Below are 14,356 nucleotides of genomic sequence, written 5' to 3'. Positions count from 1 at the left end.
TTAAATGGAGCTCTAAAGTTCAAAAGAGAGGAGAGAGAAAAATTCTGTGGTCATTTCTCGGGTGGCAAGAGTTAATGTAAAGCTAAGGTTCCTAAAGTAACATGAGGTGACCCAGCTGTACAATCAGTCCTGGGAGCTAAGGAGCATCAGACAAACAGTGGAAAATGCCAAAGAGTCTCTCCTCAGCTCCATTACAAGCCATTTGCCCCTGGCTTTCCAGTCGGTATCACACACCTCCACGTAGCCTCCGTGCCATCTCCCAAGGTGAAATGGAACGCAGCCAACCACAGGGGAGCTTGCTCCTGCAGGGCCGGTGATGCCCCAGCCTCCGTGCCAGTAAGTGGCACCCTGGGGGAATGAATGACGCCCGGAGAGCACAGCTGGTAACAGCCTCAGGCCTTCCCGTTCCCTGCCTTTAGGCTCACTCTCTACTAGAGGCCCTGAAGGACTGCGGGACTTTTTTTAAATAGGGAAGAAAAAGAGAAAACCCAGATGTGGCAGTAATGGGAGCATTGCTTAAAAAAAAAAAAAAGTCTAGTAAAGTTTTCTGAGTGAACATGTGGAAAAAAAAAAAATCCGAATCACTTTTCAAGTTTTCCCTTTAAATTTGTAGAATGTCTGCTCCTTAGAGGGTTAACTAAATATAAAAATCAAAGCCTAAGTTTTACTCACAAATAACCCAGGCCTCCTTAAAAAAAAAAAAGGAACAAAGAAAGTTTGTTTTTACCCCTCTTACACCCAATATTCAAGTTCCCAAAGTCAAATGAGAAATCTCACTGCTCGATGCAGATATGGCCATAGTTTATGCCTTCTGAAGCCCCATTCTAATAGAGCCAAAAACTTGCCTCTGAAAGGCTGCCAATGGACACTGGCTCCTTCCTGCAGGGCTGAGGGGGGTAGCAGCCTGTGAAGTCCAGAGCGCACTCAGAAGCAATGAGGTGACTACTACCTGAATGGACATGTACAATCAAGTATCACTTTTCCTTCTGGCTCTTCCCTGACTCACTGAATGACCTACAATAACTTGCCTGCATATTTACTAGGACACATGTGGGTCCTCAATTTCCCCAACCCCGTAGTGAGATTCCATGGGGATTCAGAGGTGCTAAGACTGAAAAGTATTTTAAGTTCTTCATGGATCCTACAGAGCACAGTGCTTGCTTTCAACATGGCTTTACAGCATTTCCAAAAACGCAGCCCAAACTCCTCAGCTCAGGATAGACAAAGGCTGGCTTGGATTTCACTATGGAATCCCTTGGAAAGGCAAAGGGGCCAACATCCCTTCAAACACCAGAATCCAAAATAACTTCACATCACCACCCCTGCCTTGAACAGTACTGGAAGCCTTGCTGAGACGGGAGACACCAGTCTGTTCAGATTATGCATTATAGTTTGGATCCAAAGTCTCTCAGGGCCTTAGAACTCTCCTCTAACTCCTTGAAGTCAGGCTGGGATAAGGACTTTTGAGAATCCTAATGTTTGTCAATATTCATAGAGAGTGTATATAGTATATATAGTCAACCAGACCCCATCTGCCAAATACTACCGGCAATTTAGCATCATGATTAAGGAGGCCTTCCAGGTTTGCATCCTGGCTGAGCCACTTATTTGCCATGGCACCTTGGGCAAGCTCTGTTCTTCCATCCCTCACCTGTAAAATGACAACAATAATAGCTCTTATTCCGTAAGTGAGAATGAAATGAGAAGGTACGTGTAAAGCACTGTGAGCAGTGTCTGGCATATAGGGGCTCAGTATCACTTACTATTATTACTACTACTATTCTTTTGGGCTACGCCCACCTGGCCAAGCCTGGACCCCCATACTTGGAGCCTATATATCCAATTAATGCATGCATAAGGCAACCTCAGAAGTAACATCCAAATCTCCTGCATGCCCAGAATGCTCTAGGCCTCCCATGTAGCATACTATATGTGCGCTATCCCCTTCCATGAATGACACACTGATGACCTGAAGCCCTCTTGCCTGCAGGCCTTGCTTTTCCAACTGATTTCACCCACATCAAAAAGCTTCTCTTGCAGGAAGTCTTGAGAATAGACAATGGTAGGAGACCAGTCTTCCACATGTCAGTAATCACTGTATTCCATACTTCCTTTACTTCTAAAACCCAAGTTCAACTCAAGTCAAGAAACAGAGGGCAGCTCTTCCTCTTCTCTTCCTGAAAAATTCAATCTTATGGCTTTAGTCATTAGTTGTGGCAGAGGAAGGTAGTATCTACAAGTTGAAGTGGGGGGGAGCAGAAGAGTCTGAGGGTGGGGGTGGAGGGTATCAGAACCCAAGCACAGTAAGGAAGGCATCTGTACAGAGGCAAGAAGGTGTGACGTAGCATGTCAGAACCCACATGGGGTGTGGAGGGCATGGGGAGGCGGGGAGCAAGCCTGATGCAGGGAGTCATGGGCAGGGTAAAAGAGGCACTCAAGAGGGGGAAGGAGCAATGGTAACAAATGGGAGATTGGTTACATACAGAGGGATTGATCAAAGAAGGGCGTATATTAAGGGTAATGAGAACCAGGTTTCTCATTGTTACAGGATGGAATTAAAATATGGAAAGAGGAAAAAAAAATCCATGGTGTCAAACTGAAATTGGAGGAAACAGTGTGAACTCATGGTTTCTGATATATAATATATAAAAATAAGCTAGACGTGAGTATGGAGACACACACACACACACACACACACACACACACACACACACACACAATCTATTTTCTAGCTGTCTATTGAAGGGCCAGGGAGCAGCAACACTCTAGCAGCAATGAGCACACCTAACACCCAGTTGCCTTCTAAATAACAGTCTTCAGTGGAAAAACCAGAGCTCTTTGGAGAAATGGTTGATTCCACAACTATGGCAGGGAAAGTACAAGATGAGCCTAGAACATCTTGTTTAGGGGCCAGAAAGCAAGGAAATGCTCAAAAAATGATGGGAATTAATCAAAAGGATGCAGAAGCCAGTTTGAAGGGGCTCCCACTGGCAATAAATAATGATATTAATAGATTATATTGCATTGAATAAAAAAAGGAAACCATGAATCTAAAATACACAAATTAATTAACTAATTAATAAATTAAAGTCTGGTAAGGGATATTCACGTAGTTTTAAACTATCTCCCCACAGAATGCTTATTAATCGTTAACAGGAAGTAAGTATACAATGGAGAAGCCTGGGAGACATCACCTTAATCAAGTGATCAAAATGAACACAATGGGATAAATCAAAATCATGCACCACATGATAGGATGCAATGAGAAGAAAGCATCATTTCTGTGATATTTCTGTCAAAGATGCATAATCTAACTCTAATCATGAGAAAATATCCAACAAACCCTAATTGAGGGAGAGCCTACCTAATAACCAGCCTGTAATCTTCAAAAGTATCAAGGTCATGAATGTCAAGGAACTTTTACTGAGCAAAATCTAAAGGAGATCAAAGGGACTTGATAACTAACTGCAATGCACATTCTGAACTAGATCATTTTGCTACAAAAAAACATTATTGGGACAATAGGCAAACTTGAATGGGGTTTCAGAATTAGAAGGAGGTAAGGTACCAATATTAATTTCCTGGTTTTGCTGGTTGTACTATGGTTAGGTAAGAAAATGTCCTTGCATGTAGGAAATATACCCAAAGCATTCAGGGTGATGGGACATTAGGTCAGCATTAGCTCTCAAATAGTTCCACAAAAAATTCTTTGTACTATTAATTCCAACTTGTATGTAAATTTGGCCTATTCCAAACTTTTTAAAAATTATTTTTTTAGGGGCATCTGGGTGGCTCAGTCAGTTAAGCGTCTGCATTTGGCTCGGGTCATGATCCCAGGGTCCTGGGATCGAGCCCCACATTGGGCTCCCTGCTCAGCGGGGAGCCTGCTTCTCCCTCTCCCACTCCCCCTGCTTGTGTTCCCTCTCTGGCTGTCTCTCTCTCTGTCAAATAAATAAAATCTTTTTAAAAAATTATTTTTTTAATCTATACGCTGCAATGTGGTTTAAAAAAGGGGGGGAGGGAAGGAGAGAGAGAGAAGAAGAGATGGTATGTGAGGGCTCAATCTCTCCATACCGCCCACGGAAGGTAGGCTGTGCATACAGCCTACAGCCGACCTTAAGAGGCAAAGCCAGCCCTTAAAGCATCAAGTCTCCATGATAAGAGCCCCCACTCAATGCCCGCTCACGGAGCACTCCTGCCACCATTAGAGCCTTCTCAGGAAAGAGCCCTGCACTCCCTGCAGAGGCATCCCACTTGCCTTGCACCCTCTGGCCTCTTGGGGATTCCCCTTTCCTAATGCTGCTTTATACTTTAGTCACAAGTTTGTAGACTCTAAGTCTATAACTTGTATCATCAATCGGGACTTCGAGTATCTAGTCAAGGGGCAGAACTCAAAAGGAACAGTTTATGATTCTATGTACTTCTGCATACTGTGTTTCATCAGAGACAAGACTTATACACATTTATTCTCAGGCACCCTTTTTCTTCTCCTGGCAATTAAAGGTAGTAAGTAGCCTATGGCAAGGAGGAAAATAAATGATTCCCTCCTCAAAATGAAAGGTCCAGCCCCCAGTGGAGACAGGGGAGTGGTAACTAGGGACCGCCATGGGGCCAGTCCCATTTGGAGAAACAGGCCTGCGCCACAGCCCCCGGAGGATGGTCTCTGTGCAGAGTATTTACACAACAGACAGCAATGGTCCTCTGCAGCCATTACCATCGGCCAGGTAAATAACGCATGTGCCAAAACACACATTTAATGAGGGAAATAATATGCCTTTATAAAAAGCCTCAATCTGTATTTACCTGAGAGACCAGAGAAGCACCAAATCACCAGATTAGTGGAACCACAGAGGAGTCATTCTGGTGTCTTGGGTAAATAGACATTTTATAGCCTTCCATTACTGAGGGGGGAAGAGAGAGCAAAGGGAGGGGGCCATCCTTTAACATCCACATCCACAGGCCACAGGAACGTGGGGGATAGGAAAGGAGAGGGCCATCATGAAATATGGGGTCTACTCCCACCCCATCTCCCCAGCTGCAAATACAGGTGACCCTTGAACAACACAGAGCTTAGGGGCACCGACTGCCCCCCGCAACAAAGTGGCAAATCCGCCTATAACTTTTGACTCTCCAAAAACAACTACTAATAGTACTGTTGACTGGAAGCCTTACCAATAACAGTCAATTAATACATATCTTATATATGTATTGTATACTGTATTCCTACAATAAAGGTAGAGAAAAGAAAACGTCAAGAAAATCATAAGAAAGTATTTATTGTACTGTACTGTATTTATTGAAAAAAATCGACAAGTCAGTCGATCTATGCAGTTCAAACCCATATTGCTCAAGGGTCAACTGTACTTGGAATCCCTGGGGAGGGTTTAGGCTGGTACCATCCCTGGATTCTATCCATTCCATTAAAAACCAGACTGGGAGGCAGGAGCACATTCCAGAGAAACTGTAAGGCACCAGAGGCAGGCTCTGAGTCTAGCCAACTAGAAGCACCTGAGAGAGCTGCAGCTTCCCCAGGTCCCAGTCCCAGGGCAAGTCCCTGTCCCAATCTGACTGACAGTATTACAAGGGCTCAGGTACCTGAGTCAGAGAGGCATCAACAGAGAGCACAGTAATACCTGTCTGGAACCACTCAGTCATAGGCTCTGTATTAGGCAGCTAAAAATAGCCTGGGAAAAATCTAAATAAACTGCATGCCTTCAAAAGTCATAATCTTCAAGCTAATGAATGTACCTTGCTGCCAGAGTACTTTCTGTCAAAATCACAGATTGTCAAAGGTGAAAGAAAACCTAAGGGGAGACACAGTACAGCCTGCCAGGGAAAATGAGCCCCAGGAAGAGAAAAGGACTGCCTAAGACTCACATAGCATAGTAACAACAGAACCCAGGGTTCCTTACTCCCACACCAGGGTCTCAGACCACTGCCCCAACACAAGGAGCAGGCCTCACCGCTCACCTCCCAAGCTTCTCTGTAGTCTCACAGTGGAGGCCGGGGGGCCTGAGGGTTCAGCCTAGTCTGCTGAAAGCTAGAGGGTGAGGCAGAACAAAGCTTGACATGCCCTGGAACCTCTACACAACTTCCTGATGGCCCCAAAGTAGAATGGAAGCAGGAACTCTAAAGCTGGGTCCTCACCTCAACAAAACACTCTCCTCCTCTCTACAACCTGTCACTCCCTTGGCCTGTAGCTACCTACAGTTGCTTCTGCTCCAAGGTGGGGCGAGGGAGAGCATTCTCAGCATCAGAAGCAGCTGCTAACCCTAAATTACCAGGAGAGCTACAGTCACTAAAGACCTTCAGGAACACCACATTCTGATGGCAACATTACAGGCCATAGGAGGTTTACTCTCCTCTTCAATTAGCCGTCTCAGCAGCTCAAGGCAGCACCTAAAAAGAAGTGACTGTGATTGGCCTGCTGTTTGCTAACTTACCACTACATGCAGTAGTTTGGGCAAATTCCTTCGAGGGGCCAAAGCTGGGAGACATCTCTTTGCAAAGTCCTAGAAGTCAGTTGTGACACCCATCGCACGTGAGAGGGGACAAAAGTTTGTTTCTAACACACCATAAATAGGATAGAAATGAAGGAGGGGCAGAGTATGGTACTCTTATCCCTTTAAGTACCTCTCACACTTGTAGACAGCATCTGACCCCAGAGGAGAGATACCAAGAACCTGCCATTCCCCTGCTTCCAAGATGGAACTGGTATAGAAACACAGCCCAGATGTTTAAACACTAGAATCAGACAAGTCTAGGTTCAAATCCTGACTCTACCACACATTCTTTTTTTTTTTTTAAGTAGGCTCCACACCCAACATGGGGCTTGAACTCATGACCCCAAGATTAAGAGTTGCATACTCTACCGACTGAGCCAGCCCTTCTACCACATTTTCTTAATAATAACAACTATAATAATAATACCTATCTCTTTGGGGTTCAGGTCAACCACACAATGTATATAAAGCACTTTGTACAGTTTAAGCACTCAATAGAAGGGAGCTACTGTTGTTAATGCATGAGAAAGAGGAGAGGGAAACACAATTATAAGCCAGGTACTGTATTAGTGATCCACATATTTTATCCTCCTAACTCTCAAGCAAAATGGGGAACAATAATCCCATTTTACACATGAGAAAACTAAGCCTCAGATGTCCTCAGTTCTTCGGGGCCCTGTTCTCCTCTCTCATGTTTGAGGGCCCACATTCCCCACTTGATTGAGTCCCCTATCCACCAAAGGGCTAAAAATACATATCAACTTCAGTTTTTCCTTTGAGGTAAGGTGGTGACTTTAAAAGTAACTCAACCATATTCCGGTTTCTCTTCAAAACGCATAAATCTTTCGCCTTTTACTGAAAGTAACTCAACCATAAGCAATGATCAAGTCTGTCCAAATCATCCAAATTTGTTCTCATAATACATTTATCACATTTTAACAAGAAAAACAAATTGCAGTCCTGGGTACCAAAAAGCAGAAGAAGGAAGGGGTGCCTTGGACGAAAACAACTACAGCACAAGAAACTCAAAGCCTCTTCTCAAACACAATTCCACAGGAGCAGAGAAACTGGCAGGAGGCAGGGTGACGACTAGCTCTTGCTCAGGTCCCCAAATGTGATGTTTCCTTTTACAAATCTGTGCCTTGGCAAATGCTACTCCCCCTGCCTTGGAATGTTATTTCCATTTTCACCAGCTCCTTCTTCAAAATGCAGCTCAAAATTCCCTTTTAGTAGCTTTCTCTGATACTCCATCAGAAAGTTAATTGCTTAAGTGTGATCCAGTAACACACTCTATTCCTGTTTCATAACTTTTTGTCTCACTATATTGTACATCTACTTTTTGTCTCACTATATTGTAAAATTTTAATCTATTTTTCCTACTATAATTTTCAGAGCCTTAGGTGAGAAGGCTGTAAGACAGCAGGTATAAGTATGTGTGCGTGTGCGTGTAAAAAAGGCATAATTTCTTTGACTTGTTTTTTGTCAGACCCTTTAATGCATTTTAAAATTTCAAGTAGCATTAAAGAAAAGCATCAGTTTAATTTTTTCACCTAAATAGCGCATGAGTTTAAAAACTCTGAGAAACACTGAGATTCACACAGATCCTTAAGGGCAAGGACCACATTTTATTCATTTCTGTATTCCTAGCACCCAGCACAGGGCCAGGTACAAAGTTAGTGTGAATCAATGTTTGCTGAATGAATATGCCCGAAGTCCTCATGTCAACTGCTCTGGAATCAGAACATGTTAGAACAGAACAGACCCTAAGCACCAAGCAAAGCTTCTTTTTTTTCCTCTCTCCTTCCTAGCCCACCCCATTCTGTCCTCCCCAGTTAAAGACAGACAGAGACACCACATTGCCCTGGTGCTGGAATACTATTAAAAGGATTAATTTAGGGACCGGTGTTTGGACTGTCACATCCAATCACTACCCACAGATCTACAGCTTCCCAAATCAAGCTCATGCAAAGAGGAATCAATTGCAAGGACACAGAGGGTCTGAACAGGCATACTAATGGCCTCCTGAAGTGCCAGCGGCCAGCTCTGACACTCCCATAAATTATCTGCCTTTTGATTTTACCTGTAGCTGTGGGGCACAAGGCACAATTTTGAACATATCAAAGCAATCTCTTGTAACCCAAGGCTCCCCCAAGAATGTCCCCAAAGGAGGAGGGGCTAAAAACAATGACCCAAAGGGAATCTGCTTCCCTGGTCCAAGCAGTCATCAATTAAAACCCAACAGGACCAAGTGGATAAAGTGGGACCCAAATCACTCCTAGCACATTTGGACAAAGCATGCATCAGTCTGCAGTTCTGCAATGACTACACATCTCTCACTCAAAGGAAGAGAAATCACAGCAATAAACTAACACAATTTCATCTGGAGGCAAATCTGCACTAGCTCTGACAGTACCTCACAGCATGACCTCAGGCAACACACTTAACCTTCGTGGGCCTCAGTTTCCTCACAGGGGTAAGCAGGGACAGTAATACTGACCACCTGACTCATTCCCAGAGTGGTGGTAAAAAGTAATAAAAAAACATTCAAGAGGACTTTACGAAGATGTAGGGCCACAAGGGTGGCAACACTAATAAATGACCCTGACCAACTGGGAGAAATGACTGGTCACACTTTGGTGAATTTCTTTCGGGTAGCTGCTCACTCAATTCACTTCCCTGATGGTATTGGGGCTAAGGTCTACCCTGAAGAAAGTTCTGATTTTCTGGACTCCTGATGTCTGAAAATTTTCCATTATGAAGAGTGGCCCCTTCCATTAATTATAACTTCCTTCTGTCTACTGGCTCTCACCACCAGTGGTTATGTTCCTATCATATGGCCATAATGACAACTGTGAGGACCCAAAACATACTAAGCCAAAGGCCAACTCACCCAATTGTGGGCTGCTTTTTAAAAAAATTATTAACTGTGTAAAATACTATTAGTAAACAAAAGTTATTAAACCCCTGCGCTAAGAGCTTTACATACATTATCTCATTAAATCCATTAATCAACCCTTATCTTTAAGTCCCATTATCTGCATTTTACAGATGGGAAAGTAAAGCTCAGAGAGCTAAGTCACTCGCCTGAGGTCACATAAACACCATAATGTAAGTTATCAGAAACCTACAGGCTTCCCTCCAGCAATGCAAGTAGGCTTGCAGGAGGAGGAAGACAATTTATTGGACACTCAACACTTTGGCTCCTGTGCCTGGCATATACCATCATACCTGAACCAGGAGACAGTCCCCAAGCCAGAAAAAAGGTCATCAGGTTGCTACAAGCAAGGAAAGTTTGACTGAGTAGGACACGTAACAGAATGAGGACAATTCCCTGGAAAACTTAGGAAAATGGGTCCTTCTTTGTTTGTATAGTTCAAAAAGTTTAAAGTAATTGACATTAAGCTATGAGCCCTAAGGCCAACATCCCTACCAGGGCTCCATTTATTCTCTACTTCCTTGATTAGAAGAGTTCCCCAAACCTTTTCATTCATTCTACACCTACTTTCCCTTCCTACATCTTTTCTAGTATGTAAAACAGGAGCTGGTATTACCAACAAATTCTTTGGTAGACATGCTTTAAGCTCTAGTCGATGGCCAGGAAATTAATAAACATAATCAGTATATACATTATGCAAAAATTCAGTTATGCTCAATTTTTAAGGGTCAAAATACTGCCTCAAAGGGTTAAATATAAAATGCTACCCATGCAAATGTCACAGGCTCCTTAACTGGTCTCTGCCTCCAGTATTGTCCCCTTCAGTCCATTCTTAACACTGAAATTAAAACAAATGTTCTAAAACACAAATCTAATTATCAGTCCACAGCTTAAAACCATTTAATGGCTTCTTACTGCTCTTATGATAGTCTGGTCCAGGTGTTGGCAACTATGTTCCACAGGCCAAATCCAGCTGCCACTGGTTTTTATAAAGTTTTACTAGAACATAGCCATGCTCATTCATTTTCATACTATGGCTGCCTTCATGCTGTAACAGCAGAGTTGAATGGAGTTGAACAGTTGTGACAGAGACCCACAAAGCCTAAATAGTTACTATCTGGTCCTTTACAGAAAAAAGACCTAGTCCAACCTAATCCTAAGAGCTTATAAGGCCTTGGCCTCTGCTTACTTTTCCTGCTTCGCTTCTCACTATATTCTCCAATCCCCTGCCCACTGAGTACACTATGTTTTAACACACTGAACTTCAGTTTCTCAAACTCAACAAAACTCTGACCTTCACACTTGGTCCTTCATGTCTTCATTTAATTCTAGATGAGGAGCCTACAAGTCTGGGTTGCAGACCCTTCTGAGTACTCCTAAAACACCTAAACTTACCTTCTAGCACTCCCAGAGTGTATCAGAACTGCTTCTTTACTACCTCTCTCCCCCCTGAATGTGTAAGCCCTGTGGCATCAGAGACAGCACCTGCCTTGTTCACCACTGCAATTCCAGTCCTAGCAAAGTATCTGGCCCTTTGTTACTAAACAGCCTCTGAGATCCTAGATATTAATCATCAGAGTCTGCCTTTTCAGGCAGCCCTGATCCTTGTAAAATGGAGACAGGCTGGGATTCACCATCCACCCAACAGTGATTCCCAACCCAAATCAAACCAAGATCCCAAAGGTCTTGGTCAAATGCATTATCAAAAGCCAAACCAATGTGTTCCTTCCTATTATCTTAAGCTGTGTATTTCTCAGGATGAAGGACTACTCCAGCTCTATTCAACCTTCCTGAACCTAAAGTAGGTGCTCATGCAATGCCCACAGAGAAATCACGACAGAACTTGAGAGTATAGATAACCCACCTCTAATTCTCCCCATTCAGTAGTCTTTGAGCACATGGTGTCTAATCGGAAAAAGCTACAGAAAAATACAATCTGCACCAACCACCACCCCCTCACCCTCCAAACCCAAATATTCATAAGAAAGAAGTCGAGCCAAACTTGACCATGCAACAAGATTCTCACCTCTCCTTACTTCGAAGATGCCAAGACTGCCAGCTGGGGATGCTGAAGGTTCTGTGAGAGCTGGAAAGCCCCAATGCTGTGGATAAATACACATCTCTGCAACAAGTCTATTTCAGTATAAAGGATCAAATCCCGGACTGCTGCTATTTGAAACAATTTAAGGACCACACCAAACCTCAAACTCCTGAACTCAAACTACTTTGGGATAAGTTATCTATGTGGAAGAACAATGCCTGAACAGAGCTTTCAGAAGCTACTAGTACTATATATTTTTGGAATGATGGATTTCATGTTCTCTAGTAGCATACTTTTCTTCCTAAGGAGGTTATCTCCTAGAAACACTAAACATTTATAATATCTGAGCTTGGACTAAGAAAGATGGCCATGAAATGGTGTCTCTCGGGATAACACCAGAATCCTAGTTTAGTCAAGGAGGAGACACTGGTAAGGCTGACAATATTCAGAACTCAGGAACTGACACCAGGATTGGGGGAGGGGCTGGTTGCCACAAACCCACAGGCCATACTACAAATGGCCAAATAGACCATTAAACACTTGCAGTATACTTCCAGGTCTATCTCAAGTCCTAAGAAAGTCAAAGTGTAACCAAACCCTAAGTCAAATCATTAATGGACACCTATCATATTTATCACCTAATTCAGATTTTCCAAAAGACTAGAAGTTGCAGAGGTGCTCTTGTAAGCTAGCAATGTCCTTTGCACAGAGAAACACTTAGGTTTGGAACCAATCTATTCCTGTCTACCACTCTACACATTTAAGACTTTATGCTACTCAGATCCCCTGGGAAAGACCACTCACAGACTTACCCCACCACCAAGAAAACACTTTTCAAAATGAAAGGGAATAAAGGCACTTTTATTTGGAAATTTCAAGTTGGAAGAAGAGCTCTCAGCCAAGCTCTAGGACCTAGCTAGCTGATTATTTACAGGATCTTTGGGCAGGAATTGTTAATGAGCTTTTAATTTGGAGTGCTTAAGTTGCCAAAGTGCTCTGAGCTCCAGTGAAGCACCACAGAATCCATAAAGGAAACCTTATCAATCACTTCCCGGCAGCTCCCTTCCCCCACACCCTACCTCCCTGACGAAAGGCAGCCAAGTGGGTTTCTAACCAAGATCACAGACACACACATTAGTGGAGTCACACTCCAAGTCCCTGTTTATAAATTGGCTTTTAAATGGTGGGGGATTCAGGTATAATATACTTAAGCTCCAGGAACGAACCCACTAAAACAAGGCATGCCATGTATGATAAAGTCAGAATAAAGCAGAATTTGATGAAGCCAATTTCTGGTAGAAACTCTACAATCAAAAATCATTCAGCCAATCACAACCTACTATAGTTCAAATAGTGTACAGTCTTCAGCCAATGGGATTCGTGGTTTTTTGCCCTTCAGCTCGGAGTATGATAAAATGTCTGATAAGAGCTAATCCCATAGAGGTGGCTAGAGACCTATAGCAGAGACAACGATGGGCATTATCAGTTTGCAAAATCCAACCCTAAGGGCAGAATTCAAACCCCCAGGAAGGAGCCACATGCAGCATCTTCCAAGTCAACCAGGAGAAGTTACATTATGCAAGAACTCGCAGTCACACCTCAATCCAAGTTCATGCTTTTTTGTTTTAAGAGAACACCTGTTGCTGGAACATTTGCAGGAAAAGCAAACAGAAAGCTAGCTAGGTTAGGCCCGTTATTCACTCCTTCCACCATCACTACTACCACTGCTACAGATTTACAAAGAGTTAAAGTGCTAACCTCGTGTGTGTGCTGGAGAGGGAAGAATGGGGTTATTCCATCTACTACCTCTTTGCTGAGTTTCTATCCACTGTGCTCAAGCCTCTCTTCCTCTTACCTAGTATAATCCCAAGTAAAAAGTCAGCACCCTTAATCACCCCACCCAGTCGGTCTGGCAAAGCCCTGCCCGCTCCCTCTTTGCCAGAACGTTACTCAGTAGATCATGCATCCAGGGTGAGCACATGAGCTAGCACCCCAGACTGCACAAACTGCGCGCCGCGACCCTCACCCCGCATGCATTAACCAGGGCCCAATCTGGGGGCCTCTCCGCATCACCCACCCCAGGGTGTTGCCCCCAACTCGGGCCCATCCAAGTCCAGGGGAGAGTAAGGGGAGGGGCAGGGGGCCAGGAGACCAGCCCTCCTTCCCAGGGCCGCCCCCGCCCCCCGTCAGCGGCGGGAGAGGCTGTCGCCATGGCAACGCCCCCTCCTCGGGGCCAGCGCGGCAGGCTCCCTCCAGGTGCAGGCCCCGACGTCTCCCTCGGCCTCAGCAGGCGCTCAGGGCAGTTTACGGCGGCGGGCGCGGCCCGCGCCGACTGCGGCGCCGGCCAAGCAGAGGCAAGGCCAGCTCCGCCCGCTCCCCACCGCCCGTTCCCGGCCGCCTCAACAGCGGCAGCCAGCACCACGAGTCCACAACACACCGACTCACCTCCGCGCACTCTGACCCCGGCCGACGCGACTGACGGGCGGGCTCGGTGGCCAACCGCTGAGCCCGCCGCTTGCTTCTCCGACCAATGGGCTGCAGGGGGGCGGGGCTTCTTCTCCCCAAATGCTCGCTCTCCCGCCGACATGCGCGCTAAGGTGTGTCAAGATGGTGACTCCCTTCTGCTGGCCTTATGGGACTTGTAGTTTTGAGGTGGCACGTACTCAGAAGAAAGTGAAGGGGGAGCTCCCTTCCGAACTGGGAAAGGAATATTTTAAATAACGAAAACTTTTTAAGGCCTAGAGCGACTCAGGTCCCCCACTTCCGTTTTCCCACCTCCCAATATACTCACGAGGTGAGTATAGGCTCATAACATGACGTGTTATATTTAGATAACTTCTCCTCATGATTTGTTCCTTCAACAAGTCATTATTATCA

General features: G+C 44.6%; 1 protein-coding gene across 8 annotated transcripts in view; it reads right to left on the bottom strand.

The window, feature by feature from the left end:
- ERI3 (ERI1 exoribonuclease family member 3) overlaps positions 1 to 13,968 on the bottom strand; it is a 125,767-nt gene extending 111,799 nt beyond the window's left edge. For 3 of the 8 annotated variants that reach the window (XR_004302539.1, XM_032430567.1, XM_032430559.1), the window contains exons 1-2: positions 13,557 to 13,914; positions 11,465 to 11,540 (exon numbers count right to left, since the gene is read on the bottom strand). Coding sequence is in view for 3 of the 8 variants with exons in the window: in XM_032430567.1 (XP_032286458.1) it covers positions 11,465 to 11,540; positions 13,557 to 13,691 (211 nt within the window). In the remaining 5 variants the exon portion in view is untranslated. The other 5 variants (XM_032430605.1, XM_032430589.1, XM_032430598.1 and 2 more) reach the window with 4 other exon arrangements.
- Positions 13,969 to 14,356: the final 388 nt, after the last annotated feature.

The sequence above is a fragment of the Phoca vitulina genome, unplaced genomic scaffold, assembly GCF_004348235.1.
Source record: "Phoca vitulina isolate PV1807 unplaced genomic scaffold, GSC_HSeal_1.0 scaffold2, whole genome shotgun sequence".
NCBI lineage: Eukaryota > Metazoa > Chordata > Mammalia > Carnivora > Phocidae > Phoca > Phoca vitulina.
This window is presented reverse-complemented; position numbering and strand designations above follow the sequence as displayed.